The sequence below is a fragment of the Drosophila bipectinata genome, chromosome XL, assembly GCF_030179905.1.
Source record: "Drosophila bipectinata strain 14024-0381.07 chromosome XL, DbipHiC1v2, whole genome shotgun sequence".
Lineage (NCBI taxonomy): Eukaryota > Metazoa > Arthropoda > Insecta > Diptera > Drosophilidae > Drosophila > Drosophila bipectinata.
The window spans coordinates 15,003,703-15,029,826 of NC_091734.1; the positions used below are offsets into that span (position 1 = coordinate 15,003,703).

Here is a 26,124-nt window from a genome sequence, read left to right on the forward strand (position 1 = left end):
TTAATCATATTGCTCTTATCAACCCTATTTTTACTTTCCATTAAAAATGGTCTTTAGACACGATTTTTTTTAAAGGTATCTCCGTTTTCAAAAATCAAGCTAATGAAGTCATTATTTTTACTTTACCTTATGAAAAATTGAACATGGATGAATTAAATGAACATGGAAATTTTCTACACGAACGGTTTGGTTTCAAATACAGTTGATAGTTTCTATACTAACAAAAAGCTGTCGTCTATGACCACTAAAGCTTTGGAAAGACCAATTGATTTTGCGATTTCCAACTGCTCTTCAAAGATAAACATGTTGACGGATAGCCTTGGCGCTATTCAAACGCTTAAAAATAACAGCTCCAACAATTATATTGACCGAATATATATACCAAAATATAAAATTGTACTAGACTATCAAAAGTAGTAGTTCAGCACATACCCAGCCATGCAAACATTTGGGAAAACCAAATAGCTGATTGAGAAGCAAAGAATGCTTGCCTACACGGCTCCTTTTTATATGTTAGATGGACATAAAATGATGCGATCAACTCTGTATTTAATAGAATTCAAAATGATTGGGAAAGACATTATAAGGTTTTCTCTATGGAGCGTAATAAAGGCTACTCAAACAATTGGCCTTTCATCACCAAAAAGCCCTGGTTTCATATTAAAAATAAAAAATAAAATAAAAATAAAATGTTTTTAATTTTTTTCTCTTGCTTTAATATAGTATTAATATTCAATTATTTCATATATTTATTTTCTCTTGCAAGTATTAATATTCAGAATTTTCCAATAGTTTTCATAGGGTTTTCTTAACCTGAGCGTATTTGGTATTTAGTACTGGAAACGGTCAAAGTCGCGTCCGCCTCTTCTATTTCCTCCAAAGCGACCTCCGGCAGAACCTCCGTCCCCGTCACCTCGTCGGTTCTTCATTGCCTGGAAGCGCTTGGCCATATTGTAAAGTTCTTCAGGAACCTCTTGCTCCGCCTCCTTCAGGATGTTGATGAGCTCCTTGGCCATACCCCAGTCTTCGCGGGTAATAAAGCTAATGGAGGTACCTTTGCGTCCGGCGCGTCCAGTTCGGCCCACACGATGCACATACTCCTCAATATTACGCGGAAAGTCATAGTTAATAACGTGCGAGATGTCCTCAATGTCCAAGCCTCGCGAAGCCACATCGGTGGCAACGAGAATGCGGACAACACCGGACTTAATGTCGGCAATGGCTTGCTCACGATCGCTTTGGTCCCGGTTTCCATGAATGCACTGAGTGTAAAAGCCATCCAATGTCAGATCACTGGACAAGTCGTCGGCGCGAGCCTTCCGCCCGCAGAAAACGATTATTTTATCCGTTTTACTCATACTCTTCACAAAGGACTTGATTGCTTTTAGTTTTTCGTCATCGTCCTCGAGCAGTTCAATTATTTGCTTCACCGAATGGGTGGCCGCCAAGTCCAATGAACCGACACACAGCTGGATAGGATTCTTCATGTAGCTCTGGGAAAGCCGACGCACACCAGGTGGCCATGTTGCCGAGGTCATGATTGTCTGCCGATCCGGCCGGATGTCCAGCAGTACCTGACGGATCTGCGGCTCGAAGCCCATATCCAGCATACGATCGGCTTCGTCCAGTACCAAGTACGTGATGCTGCTTAAATCGATCACTTTCGCCTGCACTAGGTCATTCAGCCGTCCCGGAGTGCAGATGATGATCTCAGCTCCGCGCTCCACGACCGAGATTTGCATGCGGCGATCGCCTCCGCCGTAAACACACACTGATCTCATGCCACGGAACGGGTATTTCTTGACCTCCATTTCGATCTGTAGAGCCAGCTCTCGAGTAGGGGCCAGGATAAGGACGTTGGGGCCACCCCTCTGTCCCCTTGGAATACTTTGATACTCAGTGTGTATCATCCCGGGTAGCAGGAATGCCAAGGTCTTGCCAGTTCCCGTTTGGGCTATCCCAATCATATCGTGACCTTTTAGGAGAATGGGCCACGCTTGAGCCTGAATGGGCGATGGTTTGGAGAATCCCTGTTTCATGATCTCGTTCAGCAGGTCCGGGTACTTTGCGAAGCATTGCTCAAACTTCCAAACTGGATTGGGTATAGGAGCCAAAGTTTCCCCATCTTTTGCCCCAAAAACATGCGACACCGTAGTCCCGTTGTTCTGCATCCGTATTTTTTCTGCCTTGGATGGGCTTAAATTAGCCACTTCGGGTGATTCCTCGTAAAAGTCCTTAGTTAGAGGAGGAAGCTTTGCCCAACGAGCTGCAGCAGCTTTTTCCGAAGCTTTGTTTAGAGCATCCCAGTCAATGAGGCCCGTAAGATCACCAGGTTGGGGTGTGTCCACCTTGGGCGGAGGTGCAAAATCATAATTATTTCCACCGAAAGGCTTTCTAGATCCGCCATCGCGACGACCGCCATCATCACGATCACGACCCCTTCCGGAATCGGATACTTGTTTTCGTACAAAATTCATTGCATCGCTTACATTGCTTTGGAGCCTTCCGCTGATTTTAACCGCTGGGTCATCCGTGTCCACCTTGACACGGACATTGAAATCATTCTGAATCCGTTTGATGTTTTCGCCGGCCCGTCCGATAACCTTTCCAATCATTTCAGGGGCAATAGAGAGCGTCTCACTGAAGTCATTTAACTCGAAGTTACTACGACGTGCTCCACTTCCGCCGTAATCACCACGGTGGCTCTTCCCATATGTTCTGCCTCCATCTTGATAGCTACGCGGCTCAGCATCACGCCGCACGCTTCTTTCATACTTTTTATTCATCTGGACAGAATCTCGGGGCTTTACGGGTCCTTCAACATAGTTCGGATCGTCCCAATCGAGGTCGCTCATTGCAGATTCAAAGCAACGTATTATTTTAATGAAATTCGTTTGACTAACAAGACGCACGTGGGAAATTCTGAGTTTGCAGTTCCTTTGACAACTTTGACAACGCTATTTGCGACCAGGGGTGCAAGAAAATTGAGTGACACATCGATACTATCGGTGTTTCCAAACAATCGGCACAATCGAGTTTTTCTTCGATGAATCACTATTAATGTTTTTTCTAATAAATCTGATATAGGTCAGTAAACTTATAAGCTTTTATTTGTAAGTATTTTAAAGTACAACGATATTTATCGCTTCTTTGCAAATGAACCAATCGACAACTACGTATCGAAAACTTTGTTCTTAATGCGTGCCAAAATTAATATACATATAATCATTTTTTTCTTTAAAACTAGCGCCTTTTTGATCCCTCGAAATGAGATTTCATGCTTTGGCTGCGGCGTTAGCCCGTTCAAACGGGGAGGCCAAATAATTCTTCCAACATTACCAACAGGAAGTAACTTATGTTGTAGCCGATAGAAATAATCGGGCATCGAACCTGATGGAGATGGAAGGCCCCAGTAATGCCACCTAGTTCTATGTAGGGATATTCCGTAACTCTACAATTTTTTGTCCTTATTTTTGTGACAATAAATTGGTCAATAAATTGGAATCTTTTGAGGAATAAGAATAAAACCCAAATAAACGTTTTGTTCACAAGCGCCCAAAAGCGAAACCGAAGCTCCGGAACGGATTCAAGTAAGAGGAAATTTGTTCGAATTAAATAAAGCTGAACAGAGAAAAAAAATTGAGTAACGAAAAAAATGCTTCTTTTGCTTTTTGTATAGACAGTTTAATATTTTTTAAAGTTATCAATTTTTTAAATTAAAACGTTTTTTATATAGTTTTTTTCATAACTTTAAGTAATTAAAGAAAACATTCAAACAAAAACTGCTCAAATTTCTGTAACAAATTTCCCAAATTTTTTTTTTAGTAATTTGAAAGACAAAATAAAGCAAACATATAATACAAAGCCACAAACAGATGAATCACTTTATATTTCTTGAATAACTTTTGAATGAATGGAATGGTTGAGGGACCGGAATGGTTGAGGTGTCAATCGACGCATATTTAAAATAGCAGAGATTACGGAATCAATGAGGGGAGAGGTGCCAAATAAAGCACACGGAGGAAGTGGGTCAAAAATCATCCAACACGTTATAGCGTAACATATAGACAACCCCTAATGTAAACATTTTTTTTAAATACATGTATATTTTCATATGTACATGTATACGCTTATTTGTACTACTTTTTTCAAACTATTCATAGACGGTACTCGTAAATAAGCCTTATAGGATCGGTTGAGTTTACCGGTGAGTTTACCGGAGTTTACCATTTTTTGTATCCCTGTATCTCCATATCCATATAAACTACTTTCAATTCATATAAAATTTTTTATTTTTGCTAATTATTTAAAGAATTTAAAGTGTAGCCGGCCTTGTAGGGTTAAGGAAATGTAATCTGGTCACGGCCACAGCCAAGCTCAAAACTCAAGCTCGAGCCGAAAGCAGAGCTCTCGTTTTTTGCCGATTAGCATTCCGCTCTGGGAACTTTGAACTCCCCACGATAAGGCTGAGCTGAACGCGAGCTGAAACTCGAACTGAAACCCAATTATGAGAACGCACATTCATTCAGTTGGCATTCGTTGTTTGGTCAATTGCGCGTCATGAAGCTGTTGCCAGTCCTGTTGATTGTTAGCCTGGCCGTGTTCTGGACCACGGTCCAGGGAAATGCCGTGCCGGACTCCAAGCCGGAGGGTTCCGAGGCCGTAAACGAAGTGGACACCGAGGACACTTCCGAGGAAGGTGAGGCCAAGCCACTGGGCGTGGCGGCGATCAAAGTACGGCACGTCAGCGAGGATCAGGAACTGTGCTCCAAGCTGTCCCGCTACCACCCACACCACCCACTGTGCCACAACTACTGCAAGCGGCAAGGTCACTGGGTGGGTCAGTGCAAGAAGGAGCGCTGTCATTGCTTCAATATCTGAAATAAATATTCTGTGAAAAGAAAATATAAAGCCTAAAGTTTCCCAAAAGTTCTACTCTTGAATTATTACTGCTTCTTAGGTTCTAGTGTTGGAGGCTTATATATTTTGCAAATTGTTCGTGAAAGTTCATTTACGTTTCATTTCCGGCCTGGTCTCACTAATTAATCAGATTTTCAAACTTAACAAAAACAGGAAATGGTTAGATTATTAATTTCTAATCACCCGCCTCTTATGAAAACAGTACTTCCGCCCTCAGTCCCCCAGTTACAGTTGTGCGAAAACAATCTTTGCAAATTTTATTAAATTTTTCTGCATATTTGGCACTTTGGGTTTCCCAAGAAATTCGGGAAGAAAAATAAATAAAAAAAATGTTAAAAGAACAGGATGAAGGGAGAAGAATAATAGCGACACTCACAATATACATAGGTTCTGATGTTAAAAATATTAATATTTCTAGATCTTTAAACAAAATATATTTTATCTGGAGAATTACCTAACGCTTCTTTCGAGTAAAAATGAAACTTTTTATATTTTTTTTTTGGACAAGCCTCTTTTGGACAATAAGTGTCCTCATCCAGCTAAGTTCAAAATAGTCCTCCTATTTCAAAAACTTATATTAAAAAGTCAAAAGTTTTTCTAAAATTTGTTTAAGTTTATCGCCTGTCCCCATCTGTCTTGAGGGGCAGTGTGCTATCGCTTTCATATGCTAATTTCATAGTAAACAGTGCCTACATAAAAAAAACCGCCACAAAAATAAACAAAACAGTGAAAAAATGGAAGAAAAAAATGCTGCGGACTACATGACGACAGTCACATTTTTGCATGGATACCCCTTTCCGTGGAATTTATTTTTGTGTTTTTTAAAAGAATGGAAACAAAAAGCCGCCGCCACAAAATGGATGTGCATGCGAATGTGCATGTGTATGTGTTGCGAGTGACAGCTACTAATAGCATATACACTCCCAAACACACTCTGCCACAACATGCATTTGCACACCGGCACTTTTGTTGTTGCTGTTGGGGCGCTCATGTTGCTGCCGCTGTTGGGATGTTGCTAATGCCGTTGTTGCTACTTTGCTTTGTGTATCTGATGACATTGTGTTGCACATACACTGCAAAAAATGAGGCAGATCTTTTTTAAAACTAAAAATGTACCTTTAAACTTAAGATAAATTTAAGTTTAAAGTTTCATGTCTAAATGCGTTTTATTTTAATTGTTATAGTAAATGGAATATACATTAATTTTTTAAATTTTATCGATTCGAATCTTTTATTTAAAATTTAAAATATAATTTTATTTATAATTATTATTATAAAATGTATAATATACATACATTTTTAATTTTTAAGAAACAAACATCCAGAAACAAACTCAAAAATCGGACAGTGAATTTATTTAGTTTATAAGCAATATGATAGCCGGTAACTCTTTTGACCTTTCAGTATAATATTTAACAGTAACGTAAGGAATTTCCTCTATCCTTCTGGCTTATGCCTATAAGGCATTCCCTCTCTCCTTCTGGCTTATGCCTATATGGTATAAATATACTTTTTCCAGTGTACTTTCCCATGTTACTATTTGCTGCCGGTGGGCAAGCCAAGAACAGAATATGAATATTCATGAACTGAATGCAGGCAGGCACTCGCCGTATTTTGAAGCGGCCTTTGTACAACTTTTGGAGACATCCTGCAGTACTGCCACATCCCACGCTCCTGCCCCGCCCTCTTCTTTGGTTATCCTAGCCTTTTTGTAAAACATTCAGCTATCCTAATTACCAAAATTGGGCCCACATTATATCATAATCTCGGGGCTTAATGTAAATCAACAATTAACGCAGCCGCCAGGTTTTTCCAGGAATCCGAAAATTCGAATTTAAATTTAAATTAACGAGACGTCCAGGAGTCTGGCTGGGAGGGGGAGTCGGGATTCGGGAGCCGGGAGCTACTTACTACTTTAATGAATGTCAGAGGAGACACAAGCGTGCCAATTATCTAAACTAGTTGACATTTGCCAGAAGATGGGTTCTGGGGGTCAAAGGTCGCTGATATTCGCATTATTAGCCAAGTTTGATTGATGGCATTGTATCTGAGAGTGCTGTTCCAATTCAATTTTAATGAACAATTTGGCAACCCTTTCCCCATCTTTTCTCAGATCCATTTCCCATTTTTTTAAGTTTAGATGTGACAAGGAAAATGGGTAAATACATACGAAATACGAAATAGATTTTGTTGGCTTGTTTTTGGCATTCGCACACACACTGGCTCGAAATGTGTGTTTGAAAATGATTTTGGCTCAATACAATGTGACGTCCCTCACTTTTGATAAGGGTTACCGGATCCTGTCAAATGATAAGCAGCCGACAAGCCCTCAGCCTCGAAAAGGTCCTGCCGCCAGATATACCAATATTGTTATCATTACAACACTCCTGCCCATCCAGGACAACACCAGCCACCAGCCCCCAGGACCAGCCAGCGGGCTAGCAAGGCCTGTCCAATTAAAAATTCAAAAGCCTTTTTTCAGCCACTCGCCAAATTGGTGAATTACGTGCCAAGCCAGAAGCCAGAAGGTTCTAAGCAAAATCGAAAAGTATGATTTATTTATAGATCTATTTATGTTTGGATACTCCCCGAAGGTAGGCAAATGCCAGCATACCTAAAATACTCTCCACATGCAGCCAAAAGTATGTAAATATGTACATATGTATGTATTGCAAAGGTTATCCAATAGATGATGATGGGTAATTGCCTATTGAGCCTAAAAGATGGAGATTGGGTAACCTTGATCGTTATCTCTTTCGGCTTTATGGCGGTTAAAGTTTTGTTTTTGAACAAAAAAATCAAAAAAAAATTGGACACATTTCTTAGGTATATTTTTATACCAACTCTTGAAGTAATTTTAATAAAAAATATATATAATTTATAGAATAAATTATAGGCTTCTAGAATCTAACATAATCTTTTGTGGTTTGTTTTTTTGTGATTGGGGTTTTTTTTAATAAACATAAGTTTATCAACGTTTATCATCGATGTTTTCATCGATGCTTTTGCAACTCCACTGGAAAGCTCCAAATTTTGGAGTCCAAAATGTCGATATATTTCACGGTCACATCTTTAGCATCAAAGACCACAACTGCGACTATAAATTCGCAGCTTTTTTACTTAATTTCTTGTACACGTTTATATAAAATAATTCAAAATGGAGCCGTTTCAGTCGAAGGAGGCAATACTGAAATCGTACTATACACGATTAGATGACGACGTCCAGGGCATGCTAGAGAACTTTCAAGGTAATCTGAAAGAATCAACTAGTTCTTTATACTAATCTCCCTATTAAACCTTCCCTTCCCAGAAATATTGAAGTTGGCGCGTAGAAAGACCCACACACAGATCCCAAAAACAACGCCATGCGAACAGGATGCCTTGGGAATGCAAGTGCGGGCGGCCAACATAGGTAAGTTAAGCCAGGAAGTGCCCCTAAAATCCTATGCTACGACAACAGATTTAACATTCCAGTTTGGGCCGGAGAATCCCTGATGAAGCTGATCTTAAGCAATACCTCATCATGAACGACTTCCGTTCGATACACGAGGTAATCACCAACAACTCGCAGTTGTTCCGGCCACCCATTTAGAATGGGATGAGAAGCTGATGAAGCTCAGGTATGAAATGACCAAGGATCTGTACGACCTGGAAGAGGAGTACTTTACCAGCATATTCAAGTAGTTTTTTTTATGAAAATGAGCAGCAATAGCAAGCTTAAATGATTCAATTTTCACTTATTTTCAAAATATTGCCAATGTTGGAGTTTAAAATAAACATTCATCATATATTCAAACTATTAATATTAATCATACTATTAATAAACTATTAATATATCAAACTATATATTTATAATTATTTAAACTACATTCATATATACATATGTATATGACATGAAAAACCGAAAGAAGGACTCGCGCGGCAACACCTTGGTGATACCAGACCCCAAAGCATCTAAAAGTATACAACCAAAATTTTATTAAAGCTCTGAACTAGGGTTGTTGATAATATATCAAAATATCAATATATCGATATTTTTTTCTAATAATGATATATTCATATCGTAATATTTTTTTGCCTAAATATCGATGTTTGTTTTTGATATTTTTGGATATTTTTTCCTTGGTCACTGAATTTCAAAGCCACGCGGATTGAACTTCTGTACCAAGTTGAGCAGTGGGATATGGGATTTTATGGATGGGATCGTTAAGTTTATACAATATATATGAAAATATAATTTAATAATTATTTAGGAAACTTGTCTTTTTAGTTAGAGATTCAATAAATAAGGGAATCCGCTAATTTTGCAGGAAAACAATTTATTCAAAAAATATCAAATATATCGATATTTCCCGGTGATATTTTAAATATTTTAAATATTAAATATTTTTTATAAAAAAAATATCATCGATACGATATCTTTCAAAATATTAGACAACCCTATTACAGACCTTTTATTCACAAATAGCAACAAAAATTACGATTTTTAGGTGCAATAGTAAACATTAAAAATTGTAAGTAACATCTGGTAACGTGCAGCGTATAAGTTAAAAAATTAATTTTTTTCCAACTTGCCTATCGCGAGATGAATCTGCTGAGTAAATCGAATTGGAAAAAAAGACTTAAACTTTTCAAATTGGGGAATTCCCTAGAAAAGCCAATGCAATCGCGAGCGCAAATATTTTTGGAGAGAATTCAGTCGCCTTTAGAACGTTCTCAGAGACGGATGTCTCCATTTTATAGTAATCCGCAATTCTAATCAAATATCAACCATTTTTTTCACCTACTATAAAAAAAGTTAAATGAAACCATTTTTGTAGAAAATCATAATAAAAACGTCGCTTGAAGTGTTCTTTAAAACAAAAGTGAATTATTACAGTATATACAGTATTATATTACAAGATCTGCATACATATGTAAGCTCAGTGAAATATGACATAGTTTTTTTGACGATAATACCCTCTGCAAGGGTATAAACATGCCCTTCTTTCATGTAATTGCGTTTATCTATGCTGGGAGCAATACCTGTACAAAATACATATATGACTTTGCTTAACCAATCCAACAAAAAAGGAGGACCAACGGACAATCGTTTCTCATTCCTCACATTTAAACACCCTAAAAAATAGTTTGATCCCTTCCCAAAAAGTTTTCTATTAAGTTTTTATTGTGCTTAAACTATTTAAATTATGTTACATTGTGACTTCTATGGACATATAACAGAGCAAAGACAAATGTTTTTCAAGTTCGCAAGTGTTATATCAGAACGTTTTGTTAGTCCAGAGTAACGGAAGTCAAAAAAAGCTATATTATTAAAAAAAAAAATTTTCTGCAATAGGGGATGAAGCGTAGGAATGAGATCAGACTGGACACTATCCAGGCTGGGATCAGAGGGCAGCAACTATGACGTGTTCCGGTGATGAAACGCTTGCGATCTTGACGTATATTAACACGTCTTATACACCTGTAACGATTATAATTAAATGTGACTAATTCACTCGTTATCTGTGTAAGTTTAAAATAGAACGATCCTAAGAAAACTTTTTCTTACTCTTAAGAGTAATAGTAAGCTTAAAAGAGAATGAACTTTCGATTAGACGATTAGTAAAATCCGGATATTTCATAAAATATCATAGATAATTAGAATGTCAGGCTACTAGTGTTGAAGTTTTTAATAAATGCATGAGAAGCATGGAAGCTTAATACGCATATACATACATACATACATATCATTGAATTTTTATCAGCTTGGAAAAATGTAAACAAACGTATTGAAGAGTAAAAATCTGGAGAATCAGCGTAAATCGAGAGTGGGGCTATAATTACGTAATTTGCTACACTTAACAAAAAAATTTCATTTCCGAACATTTAAGCGCTTAAAGAAGCATCCTTAAAACGAAGTACATAAATCCCAATGTACTTGCATTTAAGAGGAATCTTAGATATTTTTTAAATAGTATTAAGAAGTAAAATATATATATGTTTAATGTATAGGTACTCCTACAAAGAACTTTTATTTTATGTCAAGTATTTTATATTTTATTTTGTGTGTTGCTTTAAAATATTGAGAACTGAAATTTAAACACACTTTCGACTTCCTCGAAATATTTACAATACGTATATATGTATATAAATGTTGAGCTAACAATTTATGTCGAAATTTGATTTTTATGTTCGACTTGAGTTTGTGTGCTCGCACATTTTACTTTGGTAAAATGCTTTCTCCAGAAGTTAGTAAAATTGATGGGCAACGGACAGGCAGTTAAAGGAACATAAAAAATATCATTTCTTGGGTAATTTTTGGCATTTCCTTCTTACACACGCACACAGAAAACATACCACACGAACAACTCATTTGAGTCTCATTTGTTTTAAAATGCAGAAACCATAACAATAATCATGATAATATGCACAATAATAATAATAATAATAATAATAAGAACACTCGGGATGTAATATACCAGGGAACAGCTGCCAAAGAGTAACCCACTCTCCTTCATCTGGCACTTCCGGACACTTTTCCTTTTTGGAAAAGTCAATAAAAATAATAATTCACCATTCCATTGCCAAAAGCTTGAGTAATTTGCTTTATTTTCGTATCTACATACATTAGGGAGCAGCAGTTTTTAACGGCAACAAATTCAATTGATTGAGTTGATTAGTTTATGAACCTACAAAGAGGCCAATAATAGGCACCACTAATAGTGAAATTGGGAATATAGTATTGCAAAAGGAATATGCAATATGGAAGTGTCCTTCTTCCATGGACTTCCATGTCCTTCTGTATATCGAATCTGCTCGGCTATGATTCAAAAGTAGTTTAGGTACTTTCAGAAAAGTTATTGGTACCTACAGCTTCCTGCCTTCCTTCCAATATCTAAGGTATTTATATAATGTTTGTTATATAACATTAAACATTAACATTAGTCATTCACATTAAAACACTGTGGACTGCAGTCCACGGGTGACGGAACCGCATCCCCTAGCGTTCGCTCTACATATCATACATAATTATGTTATACAGAATTAAGAATTAACAAAAAAAAATTATTCAAAATAAGTACATATGTGCCGAAGAATTAAAAATTTTCTTTTTGCGTTTAATTGGTATTTTTTTTTGACTGATATACAAACGAAAGGTATTGGTTTAATTAGATCATTTTGCAAAGCAATTTCCAAATATATATCAATATGGAAGAGATTCGCGTAAAAGTAAAAGTATTTTGATTCACTAAAATTACAACACTCTAATTTTGAATACGCGTCGACCCTTGAGTCAGCCGGATCTTTACAAAGCAATCTGTGTATGTTTTTTTGATCATTTTCATGATAAAAAAAAAAGAAATGATAATTTTCATAATTATAAATTCTTAAACATCTTTTGTTCTACAATGTTTCTTTTTACAACTAACGTTAAAAATTAAGAGAAAAAAATTCCAAACCGGATAACTTCGGAACCAGTAAAGCTACGAAAATATATATTTTATTATTTTGCCTACAATTAATAACTTTAATAACAAAATGAATTTTATTTTAATTGGCTCTTACGATTTGAATAATATTCACGTCTTTTTTGACGGAACGTATCTGCGATAATCCCCTAACTGCGCAGCTGTTTAAGCTTGACGATACATCAACGTCCACCCAGTGGACCACAACTTCATAAAAGATATACAAAACGAGAGTAAGAATAGAGGTAAAAGACGGGTAACGAGTGTTATCTTAATCACGATTCATATCACAAAAACTCAAAAATTAATATTATTAGCAACACACTGCAACAAAATATTAAAAAGGATTTTAATACCATCTTACAAAAGTGTACAATGCAGGGAAGGAGTCATCACCGACCCAAAGTATATAGATATATTCTTGATCAGGATCACCATAAGCATTTCCGTCTGTCTGTTTCTACTCTAACTAGTCTCAGTTTTAAGGCACACGACATGAAACTTTGAACACGCAGTATATATGTAAGTCGGAACGGCGGGGATTTGCCGACTATATCCTATAGCTCCCTTATAACTGAGCTATCGGATAGAAAGCTGAGCTATTAAGATAGAACGGTGGAACTAAAAAAAAAACAACTATTGAATCTCTCTAAACATCTCTTACGGCACGTGAAAGGATTTTTGATCTTCGACTTTCCTTCAGACCAAACGTAGAAATAGTTAGAAAAATAAATGCACAAAAATAAAATATTTTTAGCTTTACGATTTTACTAAATTATTCATATACCATTCATCTGGGATAATTCGCTTTCTCAAGATATAGTCCGATAAGTGGGGCTACTAGTTCAGTGGTGCCACCTGTGAAGCTTAGCTTAGTACATAAGCATATATGTACATACATTAGGTACATACATATATGGTTGAAAATTTACTTTTTGTATTGAGTTAAAAATCTATGGCGATCTACTTCGCCCATACTTTCCAAAATTTAATTTTCAGAGAATTTAAATGTAAGTCTTTACTATACTGAAAAATCGGCCAAAATTCCATTCATCTGTATTTTTAATGCTTTTAATGCACAAATTTATTGTATATTTATTAAAAATACTGTATTTATTTGGTTTATCAATACATGCAGTTAACGTAAAGAATTCCGCGAAAAACTTCCGAGGCAGTTCAGTGACAAACAGAGACTTTGTTAGTTCAAAACGCTTTTTGGGCAAAACAGATTAATTTTCGTTTTTTGTTTTTTAGATGGCCGAGAAATCAAAAGTGCAAAAGGCATTTTGTAATTTTGCTCACGTTTCGTGTAATTAAAACTTAAGACAGCGGCTCTGGGGCCACAACTACTGGGACTCGGATTGGAAATGGAACGGCGGCAGACAAATCAAAAAGTTACTCAAGATTTTCCCCTCAGCATCCAATTTTCTCCCTCTCTTTTTTTGTTTTTGTTTTATTCTTCAATTTTTAATTTCATTTCGCCGTGAAAAGTTCTTAACCCAAGATATGGCCGCACATAAATCAGTCAGAAACTCCGCCATCCGCTTGCTGGCGGTGCAAATGCGCAAATTGGCGGACAGACGGACAAACGGAAAGAGGGACACAAGGTCAGGATGTGGCAAAAGTTGGCCATCTAGAATGGGTTAAGTCAATTCAAAAGTTGCAATTCAATTTCTCAAATAGTTAAAATTTCGGGATCCGGATCGGGATATACATATGTATATTTTTATACTTAGACTGGGAAAACGAGTGATACACCGAGAGAAATAGATTTGGAAGCTAAGGCTCCGACTCAACATAGCAATAAAGCCAAGCTAATAACCAAGCAATAAAGCTGGCCAATACCTTTTATGTAAAAAGGCAAAGGTAGTAGAAAAATTAAAAATAATTTGTATTATGTTTTTATACCCTTGCAGAGGATATTATAATTTTGACCAGAAGTGTGCAACGCAATGAAGGAGACATCTCTGACCCTACATAAATATTTGCGTTACATATATTCATGATCAGAATCACCTCCCCCTGCTAGAAGCATTTCCGTCTCTTACTTTTAAGGATTTAGTCTCATGTGTGAGGATGAAAAAATCGATTTTATTTTTTTGTCACATATTTCGAAAGTACTGTTTATTAAGAATGTACTGTTAATGTTTCAAATAAAAATATCAAATAATGACAGCGATACAGCCCATAATCGAGAGCGCACCTACACCGAAAAGTATGAGTTTCTCGATAGCGTCTAAACTTTAAACGCGTTTTTCTCCGAACGACATTTTTGTGTGCGGCGCAGGTGATTCACACAATTCTATGGTACCGATCTAGCTGAAATTTGGATATGTTTTTCTAAAAAGTAACACCTCTGTCCCGTACTAGAATCATTTATTTTTAATGATTAGTTTTTTTTATCATTAATTTAAGATAAATTTTTTTAATTTTTTTTAATTTTTTGTTTTGTGAGTTCGCCATTTTGTTGTTTGTTGATGAAAATATTTCATTCTAGTACGGGACAGAGCCATAAGCTTACTTTTTTTTTTTTTTTTTTTTTTTAACAAGTTAAATTTTATTTTAGTCGCCGGAATCGTTCAGAACCATTTGAACATAACCGGGCGCTTAGAAGGTAGGGTGAATATGGTACATATGGGATATGGGCCTAGACTTTATACAATAATTTACAGTTATTTACATTAGTTTACAATATTATTGAACAACACGGGAAGACAGATCGCTGCGGTGAAACCTCTTAACGCGCCTAAGAGTTTGCGAGCCATAAGCTTACAAAACAATAATCTATTCTAATTTTTTGTTTCGGATGACTCTATCAGTCGAAATCACCTGCGCCAGGGACCTACCTTTTTTTTTATATGCATACTTTGGCATGCTATAAAGTGTATTAAACTACACAAGAATAAATTAAACAAAATATTTTCAAATAGTTTATAGGGCCTATAAAAACATATTTGAAAATTGAAACAATCGCATTATTTTTTATTCCAAAAAAATTTTTTTTAAATAACCTCTAAAAAGTAGGCCGGAACATGAGACTACATCCTTAAAGCTGTTGACTTTAAACTGTGCACACACTCTTATTTTTATTTTTGGAAGCCAGAAACAAGAAATAATGGAGCTCAGCGACATTCGTTTGCGAAACCTCTTCCATTACGACCCGGAGAGCAAAAAGTTGTCACCGATTTCCGCCATTAAATACTTTCGAATGCCAGAGGACAGGGAGTATCCCTTGCATCTGGACAAAAACTACGAAACCTATGTCCATCGAAACCAAGAATATCCCGGTCTCCTCGACATGATGCAGTACTACTCTGGGCACGTCGATAAATCGGCGTTTACTAGACACAACTTTGACGTCTTTTGCTGCCGCGGTGTACTAAGAAACCTAACTGAGGCCGAGCCTTTAAGCTCGTTTAGCATCGATTTATCGTTGGAGGCCTTCAGGCATAATGGGTGTATCTTTCTAAAGTTGCATAGGAAAGAAGAGGAAGCTAACGCTCGTAATTCCTACAAATTTAAGGCACGCCAGTACCTATTTAGTGGTAAGACCCCGTCGCAGTTTTTTTTTGGATATACACAAATGGTACGATATTTATCTAGATGCGCCAGGAAAACTTCCCGATACGGATGCCTCATTAGATGAGAGGGACCAGATGTATGGAATGTTCTCCGCTCAATTGGGGCAATTCCGATTACTCTACTCGTCCGAGGTTGTGGGGGTTACAAACACCGAAAAGCTCGGGGATCTGTAAGTTGAAATCAAATATCTTTGAACGAAATACAGTTTAGACCATTTATAGTAAACTAATTCTTATTACCGACAGCACTGAACCCGAGGAGCTAGAGAAGTGCTCTTTGACCACCGTAAGGGTCGTTAAAAGTTATGTGAAATGGCGAACCTCTTTTCGCTGTGCTTCTTGGGTCCTTCAGGCCTACCTTTGTGGAGCCAGTCAGTTGGCTGTAGCCAAATTCGATGAAAATGGATGTGTGTCCGAAAGGATTGAGGTCGAGGCCGTTGGGGACTTTCTCAAGGTAACCATTTAACTATAACCTTAAACTTTGTAGTCTATTATTTTCACCTCGCTTCCAGTCTAATCTGAGCCATTACCAGACCGGCTTCAAACAACTGAATGGCTTTTTAGAGCAGATCAGACAGAAATTGGACGAGATCGACAATCCGAATGTGGGACTAAAGTTTACTCTCGTCGGAAATGTATTAATTTTCGATGAGGCTTTTAAAAGTGATTTCCTTGAAAAAGCCAACATTAACTTTTAAAGTATTATTTTATCGAGTTAAGAAATAAACGCCAATATATTTTTTCGTATTTTTTTGGAAAAATAATATTTTCTTTAGGAATAAATTACAAGTATATTTTTTGTTACATTTTCTAAAAGAAATGTGGGTCAGGCGTATAATGTTGTTTACTTATTTGGAAAAAGTAGTGACTAATGGGTAACATTTATAACACTGTCTTAATATTGTACATACTAGGTATGTAGGTTGATTATCTACGGGCTTTAGTACCAAGTATCATATAGTACTATATAGAACACTGTCTTGTATTCGATGCAAGTCTGAGGTAGCATTAAATGCCAACTGTCTTAATGTCAAGGTTTTTGAGTTATAAGGCGGTATTTAGTCACCTTAAGAGCCCTTTAACCCGCTTAAAGGCACTGGACCATGGCGATGAAGGAGTCACCTCCGCATCCGCATCCTGAACTTCCTCATGTGTGTGTGGTCTGTGATTAAAATGATATTTTCAGACAATGTCAAACAGCGTGTGACTAATGGGTCTATGGGTTGTCCGAAATGTCTGTTATTACTTGATAAATCTTGTCGGTCACACATTTTGGCATCGCACAATGGCCAACACACACTTAGACACACACGCATGTAGGCCAGGCTGTGTCCGTTTGTTTTATGCAAATTCTTGGTCCATTTCGGTCCGGCCCCTTCTGCATTCAGCTCTAATGACAAATGGTTCAAAAATTTGCGGCTAATGACACAAATATGCTGGTTTCGGCCTATAAATTTTATGCATAAATAAACCAAAGGGCAAAGCACAAAAAATATATTTGCTTGTGTATGAATTGTATGGGAACTTTCTATGATTGAAGACTTGCGGCTAAGGACCTTATGTCCTGTGTGTCCCCGTCCATTAATCAAGGGACAAATAAACATGCAATTTTCCCAAATTGACATTCAGCCATCGACCATCGAACTCCGAGGGCTTTTCATATTAAATGTCTCGGCTAAGGGTTGAATTTTCGTAAATGTGAAATATAAATGTAATGCATCAAAATTTTAAACTAAAAATTCTCATTATTTAATTTAAAAGATTTGAAATAATAAATATATATTTAAGTTTAAGTTTATGAAAATAGTTTTATGCTTACCATAAAGGTTGAAATAAAAGAAGCTAATACTGAGTAAATCAAAATTACAAAATTAACTTAAAATACCTTCATAATTATTTTCAAAAATAAATTTTTTTTTTTCAATTAAATAAGTTTGGTTATTCCTGTGAAGCACTTCCTATGAATGCTTTCTGTGAAGCATTCCTCTTGCACTATTTCCCTTTTAAATAAAATTAAGACACCAAAATCTCAAAACTCAAGTTCTTTTTTTATAAAATTGTATTATTAAATAAATATGAAAATGTCTACATATTACTAAATATGTTTCAAATTTAATATATACTTAGAACTAAATTTATCGTGATTTAAAAAAGTGGTCCCTAAACAAATAAACAGCGACCGTGACAGCAGGTGGATGCTTGGAAACCGGAAGCGGAAGTGAAAATACCAGGCAGAACCAGGATAGGCGGGGCATTGGCGGATGGTGGGTGGGTGAATGTAAAGGACACTGTCACACAGTCATAGAGCTGGAATTGCCTTTATTTGTCTTCATTACACTGTCCCACCAACTCATCGGCCATTCATCTGGCTTTGAATAGTTTCTGGCAAGGCGAAGTCAATGAAGAACTGAAACCAGGAAATTCAAATACGCTTACAACTCGCGCAACAATCCAAATTTTGGGGCCAACGCATGCAAATATATGCACTACAAAAAATTCTTTATGTACAATAATGAAATCTTAATTAAATATTTATTAAATATTAAATCTTTAAAATCGAGAGAGCCAGATTTTTAATAATTATTGTTATATATGACATGAGCTGAATATTTGAAAGTTTTGTAATATTTCTTTTAGGATTCATGTATGTGTAAGTTTCAACATTTGAAAGGTACACATAATTTATTTTTAAAACAAAAATTTAAAACAAAAAAATATAAAAATAAATATTTAATAATTTTTTTAAGTGATCATACTACAATGTTTCCTTGTTTTGCAGCCCTTCTGCCTTTCTTTCTGTTTTTTATGCCATTTGTGCTTTTCTGCTTTGGGGTTTTGTTTTTCTGTCTTTCCTATTGTGTTTTTCTGGTTTTTTGCTTTTTGCTTTTTCCGATGGCGCTGGGCTCTTCCGCTCCTTTGACTGTTTAGATTAGGCGACATGGCAGGAGGTTTGTTGGCCAAGTTTTTTGCGGCTTCGTCCTTGATAATCCCACGTCCCGGCAGGGAGACATCAAAAGCATTAGCATGTGATATGTGAAAGCAACTGCTCGGACCAGGACTCCGACCAGGACCAGGACCAGGACCAGGACCACGGGCTACGGCCAGAACTCGGATTTGGACTTGCTATTTGGTATTTGGATTCGGATCTAGATCTGAAATGTAAATGGGTTTTGGCCAACAGCGGGGACAGCATTATGAAACTTGGCCAGAAACTTTTCTTTTTTAATTTTGTTGGCCAAAAAAGTTATATTTATTTATTTATTTTTTTGGGTTAAATGGTGTTCCTGTTTAGGGCACCACCTACATATAAGCTGTTTTTTAGTTATGAATGGAAACAGGAAATTTTGAAATAATGAAATATTGGAAGGTTCAACTAATTGGAACTTCGTTACAATATCATATCACATAGTTTCTGGCACTACGAACCCGGTAGTAAATGGTTAAAATACATACATCTATAAAACATGTTTTCTTATTCTCTAGATGTATCGGGTATAAAATATTGGAAAACTACACAAAATATTCCGCGGGTTAAATACCCCTAGGGAACAATCGCCATTTTCGTAGGACAGTGATCATATAATAAGCCCCGACTTGAAGCTTTTCTATGTGAGGTACCCCTTAATCAAAAAATATACGGAACCCCCTGATAGCTCTATTTGTCCAACTGTTGCTTTTGCTTTGACAGCTCCAGTCGTAAAAGGAGGAACCATTTGGAAATTTATGCCCATCTTCCATTTTGTCGCCGGCTTACGGCGAGGAGGATCAGGTGAAGTGGACGGTGGACTTAGTGGGCGTAATGAAACCAGTACCGTTACTTGGTCCTAAGTCAACACCACCCACTCCCACTGCCACTTCCGCTTCCGCTCCGAGATGCGAGCTGGGAGTTGGGAGGTGGGCAGTGCGCACCTTTGGCGGTAATAAGCTGCAATTTTATTATTACATTTGCGCGCAAAACTTTAACAGGCGCGTAATCAGCCGGCCCCACCTGTCCGCCTGCCTGTGCGTGGTAATTTCAGATAAATGAGAATACATAAACAAAGAACTCATTAAATTCAGGCCTGGCCGCAAAGTAACCGGACTCCCCGCAGCCACCACAGCCGCCACCTCCCATCCACCACCAGGCCAGGCCGTGTTTTTGCGGCCCTGGCAGCCCGAATCTGTATGTGTATCCGAATCTGGCCATAAGCCTTTTCATGCATTCATAATTTCCATGCAAAGTGCACTTGGAAATGCGTCTTCTGCAAATAGAAGTGACACTTTTCAACCTTCTCCTCCATCAGTTCTCTTGGGTTCTCGGTTGGAAAGCAATATCCTTGGTGTTCTTGCAAACCCTTTGGTTTGAGGCAAAAGGACTTGAAATGTTTGGAAAATTATATTTTTACTTGGAAAAGGAGTTTAGGCTTTAACTGTTGGGTATTAAAAGTAGAGGATAGAGGTTTTTGGAAATAATTAATCTTTAAAGCAGATTCAGGGATAAAGGAAATCGAAATGTTTAAGAATCTAATTTTGAAGAAGTATTAGTTATTATTTTAACACTATGAATCTTTCTATTAGACCTTCTATTTTATTTTTGGAAAACTAGACTCTTTAACCTTGAAATAAAATTTAGAAAATTTCCAGGACATTTTAAAAAAATTCAAATTCTAAACAATTACATGACAATAACATTACTTTTAATCTAAAAATATATAGATTAAGATTAAATATTTTTTTGAGTGCCTTTTTTGGCAGCCAAGGGGTCAAGTCTGTTCCATTATTCCCATTTTCCATATTCATTACGACCCGACCTGGCCATCCAGTCCGCCGTGGGCTCTGTTCATTGTTCATTGTTTGATTTTATAATAATTTCGTTTTTGGCATTGAAGCGATTTACACTTAAAACTTTAAGTCTCGTTTGGGCCACCGGTTCGGGGTCGGAACGGGAGAGAGTCTTGCGCTTCATTAGCATTCTGGTGGCGAGAACTTGGCCTTTTGTTTCGGCCGCGACTTTGCATTGCCAATTAACCGAAAGCCTGGCCAAAAGCAAACAGTGGCCCCAAGGTGGAATCGAGTGGGGGGGAGTGGCCAGGGAAGGAGGGGAAGTAAGAGGGTGATGGTCCTTTATGGCTTCTCAAGAGCATCCTTGGAAAATTGATTTAACGGTTAAAGTAAGCTCAAGAAGAGTGAGGACTATTTTAAAACATTACCTTTAAATGCCATGATAAAGTTTAAGCTCTTATCTTGAAATAAAATTAATTGAAAACAAGAAGGGAATGGTGTCTTCGAAGCTTTTGTACCCCTGGCGTTTTGGAAGCTATATCGGATATATCGGAGAACAAACCAAATATCAAAATTAGTTGGCCGATTCCAAAGGGAATTTGAGTATCATTACAGAGGTGACGAAATACATGCCTGAGTGTATAAATCAGGGGTGCTCAAATTCGTCTTATGGCAGTGCGTTTACTAACACAGACACAAGAAAACGTGTACATACATATGTAGCGGCGCTTTAGTGTTGGGGCGCAGCTGTGCACTGAGAGAAAAAAAACAGTTTTAAATATTTATTTATTTTTTTTTTTATATTTGGCTTAAAAAAGATTTAATATTTATATTAATTTTAGTGGTTGATAATTTTAATTGAGCTTCCAGATTATTATTATTTAGTCCCACGAAATAAATCAAAAGCCAAAGCAGACAGAAGAATAAGTTCCAGTGCATGTGCTCGAGGAAAAAACAAAAACAAAATACACTGCGTTCAGCGAAGTGTGACGACGGATAGAGATGTAATGAAGAAACAAGCAAAATTGTTTTTGTTTCGCATGGTAATCGAAGCCCATATGCACGGTGCTTATGGGCGCACTAGCCATAAGCACAGAGCATCTACAAAAACAAAAGTGCACTCAGTGTATAGGCGTTGAGCACCCCTGGTATAAATGTATGATAGAGTTATACAGCTGAAGAAATGAATATTTTCTTTCTACATACATATGTACATTGTATGTATGTAGGAGGAGGTCATCATGCTAAAGAATATACAAAAATCCTTTATACGAGTCACAGATGTCTCATTCATTGCCTAACTCTATTCTTATAATACCAAACATACCCAAATTTAATTAAAAAATACCAAAAGTATTAAAAGCAATTAAGATAGTTAACAACTACCACGCCCTTCTAATAAAATAAAAATTGATTGGTTCTGAAGAACCAAAGCTACACATAGCTTCCAAAATGCATTTGATTAATAAAATTCCACTGACATTAAGAAAGATAAAGAATGGGAAATGGAATTACTTTTTAGTATTCTTTCCTTTATTCTTGTTTTTAATTTTTGTTACTTTTCACCAGGAAAACAAAGAAAATGGAAAAGATGCAAGAAAAAATAGTAAAGCGAGTGAGAGAGATAGAAAAAAGAGAAGAAGAATTTTGTTTTCATTTCCTCCTTTTCCGGCTGCTTGACAATTTATGAACTTTCATTTGTCTTCTGTTTTGGTTTATCTCGGACATGTTCGGACATGATGAATGTTGCTTTGGTTTTTTTCTTTTTTTTCACCTCCCTTAAGGAACTTTTTACATTTTTGTGCGACTTTAAAAATGTTAATTATTATTTATGCCGTCTGATGCCAAGAGTCGTGTGATAAGTCATCGGATTATTGGGTCGCCAAATCAGGTTTATTTTATTAATTTGAATTTGGGAAGGAGTTTAATACTAAATATTATGTACGTATAATGTTATAATGTTTATTTTACGCACTTATTCTAGTAATTAAATTTATGAATAAAAAACGAAAAACAAAACTTTTCCTTTATATACCATAGATTATAAAACAACTATTTCATGTACAAGGTTTGCGTATTTCTTGAATTTTACGCCCTTTTATCCCAAATATAAAATATTTTCTGTGATAAAAGCAAATTTTGTATGGTAAAAAATCGCGTCACCTGGTATGGCAAGAAAAGGTCAAAACCCTATATACATATAATGGCGAGAGACGTCTCAAAACTTTAAACGCGTTTTCCTCGAAACAGTGTTTTTACGACTAGCGCATGATGTTACTCAAAAACTATTAACTATTATTAACACGTTATTCTATACGTACATATATAGCTCTGGTATGAACTAGGATAAATCAAATTGGTGAAGATCTTCTTTACTTTTCAGCTTGATTTGTGGCTAAAAAAAACAAAATAAAAAAAAAAATGTTACAGTCCTAAAAAATAATTTATGTTCATTTGCCAGCCCATTGAAAATCGTCAAAATTTAAAATCGAGAATGGGGGGGGGGTCCCCTTAAAAGGGTTATTCAGGAAGAATGGAGTAAAATAACGGCAGAGGATACGGCGAAATTGGTCCACTCAATGCCAAATTGGTTGACTGAAGCTATTTAACTAAAAGCAATATTCAGAAGCATTAAAGAGAAGACAACATTTTATTATACTTCCATCAGTTTTAATTATAGAAAGAGGCGAAAATAATCCATCGTCGGGGCTACTTTATAGGTATTGTATCGGGGTATACAGATTACTGTAGTTTTTCAATTAACATCAGAATTTAAAGCGAAATATGTACCTACATTTCAAGTTATTTAGTTTTCAAGATTTTAGTTTTTTAATGTTCCAAACGACTTGAATATATATTCCCAATAAATCGGTAAACCTCTTTTTAAGCATACATATGTGCCCCCATTTATTCTTATAAACACCATTGAGGAAGATACAAAAAAATCCTCAATCAGAACTGGACGATTGCATATAGAGCGAATTTTGTGTAAAAATAATGCCAAAATTGTTTGTAATCAGCTTGCCACTCAGGAGCCTTGTCAGATTTATTATCAGCTTTCCATTGAGGAGCTTCGTCAGTATTATTGGGCTGCAGCCAGATGATCATCCGTCAGTCATAGGATGGGGGTTTTTAAAAACTTCCATCAGAATCTGGGGATCCTGGGTAGATCGAATTTTGTGTAGAAGTAATGCCAAAGTTGTGTGTAATCAGCTTTCCATTGTGGAGCTTCGTCAGAATTGTGTGTAATCAGCTTTCCATTGTGGAGCATCGTCAGAATTGTGTGTAATCAGCTTTCCATTGCGGAGCTTCGTCAGTATTGGGCTGCAGCCCGAGGATCAGACATCAGGCGGAGGATGGGTGTCATTGACAATGGGGGGCATGTTCTTGGCCTGGAACCGGATCACTTCGTCGTACTATTGCGGACTTCCTTCCAGTAGCTTCAAGGATCGTGCAGAATGTCCTGGATGGACATCGGGATGCCAGCCTTCATCCCGTTCCAGTATTGAAAGGCAAACTATGGCCGAGGGAAAAATATTCGGATGCAGCAAAGCCGGTACGAATTTGCATACAGGTGGCTCCTCGGAATAATTCACGATGAAGATCTTCAGCCACTACTGGCTGCTCGCCCAGGATGTAGACTTCCTGCAGGGCACAGCGCATTGCCACACCACAAGGTTAAGGGATCCGTCGCGTCTCCACAACGAGTGTGCCTCGAATCCCACGAGACTACTTCGGTTCTAGGACATCCTCTCCATCCGCAAACGAAGAATGGCCTCCTCCGTCATGATAGTCCTGTTACTAATATTCATTAAAGGAGCTTTTATTACTTACCAAAGAATATTACTATACTTACTTTTTTTTTATTTTTATTGTTTTAAAATTTTAATACAGAGAATTTTCACAGGCGCTGACTGGTCGAAACATTGAATGAGACTGAACCCGATATGGGGACGACGACACTACATGGATTTTCCACCTACTAGATTCGAGAAATTTACAGGCTACTTGTGTTGTTTTTGACTGTTTGAAAGCCAGTTATATGTAGATATGTTTGGAGCGATTTTGGCGAATAGGATGTATATGAAATATTAAGAGAGCTTTAATCTTCAATAATGAGAATAATAATCTAGTTGTTCTTTTTGATTTTTAAGCTTGATTATTTTATAATAATATTTTATTGTGTTCTTTTTTTTCAGTGTTATCGGAATTGTTTCTTATTCTTTTGCTGGCGATACATACATAGCTTACATTGCAACAGTGCCAATTGCTTATAATATTTACAAAAATTATTAAGCTTAGTTAATTATAAACCAATCATAACTAGGTCTTACGTCTTGAATACCTCATACCTAAAAAAATTATAAAAGGTAAAAAAATGTATAAAATTTATGGTTTATCTTTGAAATTCCGACAAATAAAGTTTATAAATTACCTTTCCCATACAGGCCGAGTGCCAATTTATTGGCTCTCAGATGATGTTATTTTCGTGGGCCAGGACGCTGCCAGGACATCGCTGGATGCCTGTTTTTTATGCACGAATTTTTCATTGCACATGTTTAGCAAGGCAATCGAATGCAAACAAACTCCAGTGGAAAAGGCAACAAATGCAAAGGGACTCGAATCCGAAACGCAAAATGTAAAAGACATTGCACAGCGGAATGGAACGTGATTTTCATTTCGATTTCGATTTGCATTCTACCCTGCAACCAGGACTCGACTTCAGGACTCCCTCACCCAGGATCCCCTTGCCCCTCCACCTTCGAGTGTTTGTTTGTTGTAATTGCAATTGATTTGGCTAAGAGGGGGTGGCTGGGAGAGGCGGGTAACCATCGCGTACCTGAGGGACTTGCTATCTTGGCTAGATTAATATTTGCTCAGCCCCGATTCCCGCTTCCCGATTTCCTTCGACTCGCCGTCTTCGGATAAAGAGGCAATGTTGTAGCTTCAGTTGAAGCCACTTGATTTGGTTCCTGGTGACTGGACTTGGGATTTGCACTGCAAGAAGTTATATGTCTATGTTGGTCAACTACCTTTTATTCAAAATATGCTGAAACTATAATAATATTCTTAGACTACAAAAACTGATACAAAAATCGAAATGTAGGTAAAGACAGTATTTCAAACTTAGTAAAATCTCTGTTAATATTATTATAGAAGTATAACCAAATAAAAAAATTAATTATGTATACATATTTGAAAAAAATCAGCACCTATAATTTATGTTCCTTTTAAATCTGATAACATTTATTGAGGACTTTAATGGTGAATTGTTTATTTTAATTAATGATTAATATTTATAAAAAATGTATAAAAGACATCTTACCCATACTTTTGGCATTAATTCAAAATTATAGTTCTAACAAGCAATTTGTGCTTACAAGCTAAAATTTATAATATAACAAAGAATT

The 26,124-nt window shown here is 36.7% G+C and overlaps 3 protein-coding genes, 1 long non-coding RNA gene and 1 pseudogene across 5 annotated transcripts; 3 read left to right on the forward strand and 2 right to left on the reverse strand.

Annotated features, from left to right (window-relative positions):
* Positions 1–743: 743 nt before the first annotated feature.
* On the reverse strand, positions 744–2,963 carry LOC108119326 (probable ATP-dependent RNA helicase DDX43). The gene has a single exon (XM_043209976.2). It carries the CDS (start codon positions 2,853–2,855, stop codon positions 831–833), a length of 2,025 nt encoding a protein of 674 aa, XP_043065911.1. The 5' UTR covers positions 2,856–2,963; the 3' UTR covers positions 744–830.
* A 1,548-nt stretch (positions 2,964–4,511) lies between these two features.
* LOC108119327 (uncharacterized) lies at positions 4,512–4,929 on the forward strand. Its single transcript, XM_017232479.2, has one exon. The coding sequence runs from the start codon at positions 4,561–4,563 to the stop codon at positions 4,879–4,881; it is 321 nt and encodes a 106-aa protein (XP_017087968.1). The 5' UTR covers positions 4,512–4,560; the 3' UTR covers positions 4,882–4,929.
* A 3,148-nt stretch (positions 4,930–8,077) lies between these two features.
* Positions 8,078–8,663, forward strand: LOC108119324 (mediator of RNA polymerase II transcription subunit 22-like; annotated as a pseudogene).
* A 970-nt stretch (positions 8,664–9,633) lies between these two features.
* Positions 9,634–16,699, forward strand: LOC108119325 (decapping and exoribonuclease protein Rai1-like). 2 transcript variants are annotated; one of them, XM_070280064.1, is made up of 5 exons: positions 9,634–9,836; positions 15,471–15,916; positions 15,975–16,122; positions 16,199–16,406; positions 16,465–16,699. In XM_070280064.1, exons 2-5 carry the CDS (start codon positions 15,487–15,489, stop codon positions 16,648–16,650), a joined length of 972 nt encoding a protein of 323 aa, XP_070136165.1. In that variant the 5' UTR covers positions 9,634–9,836; positions 15,471–15,486; the 3' UTR covers positions 16,651–16,699. The 2 variants fall into 2 exon arrangements, with proteins under 2 accessions (XP_070136165.1, XP_017087965.2); XM_017232476.3 differs by having other exon boundaries at positions 15,475–15,916.
* A 6,894-nt stretch (positions 16,700–23,593) lies between these two features.
* Positions 23,594–24,726, reverse strand: LOC138926613 (uncharacterized). The gene is made up of 2 exons (XR_011443193.1): positions 24,570–24,726; positions 23,594–24,514 (listed from the first exon to the last, which is right to left on the reverse strand). It is a non-coding gene; the product is annotated as an uncharacterized lncRNA (long non-coding RNA).
* Between the last annotated feature and the right edge of the window lie 1,398 nt (positions 24,727–26,124).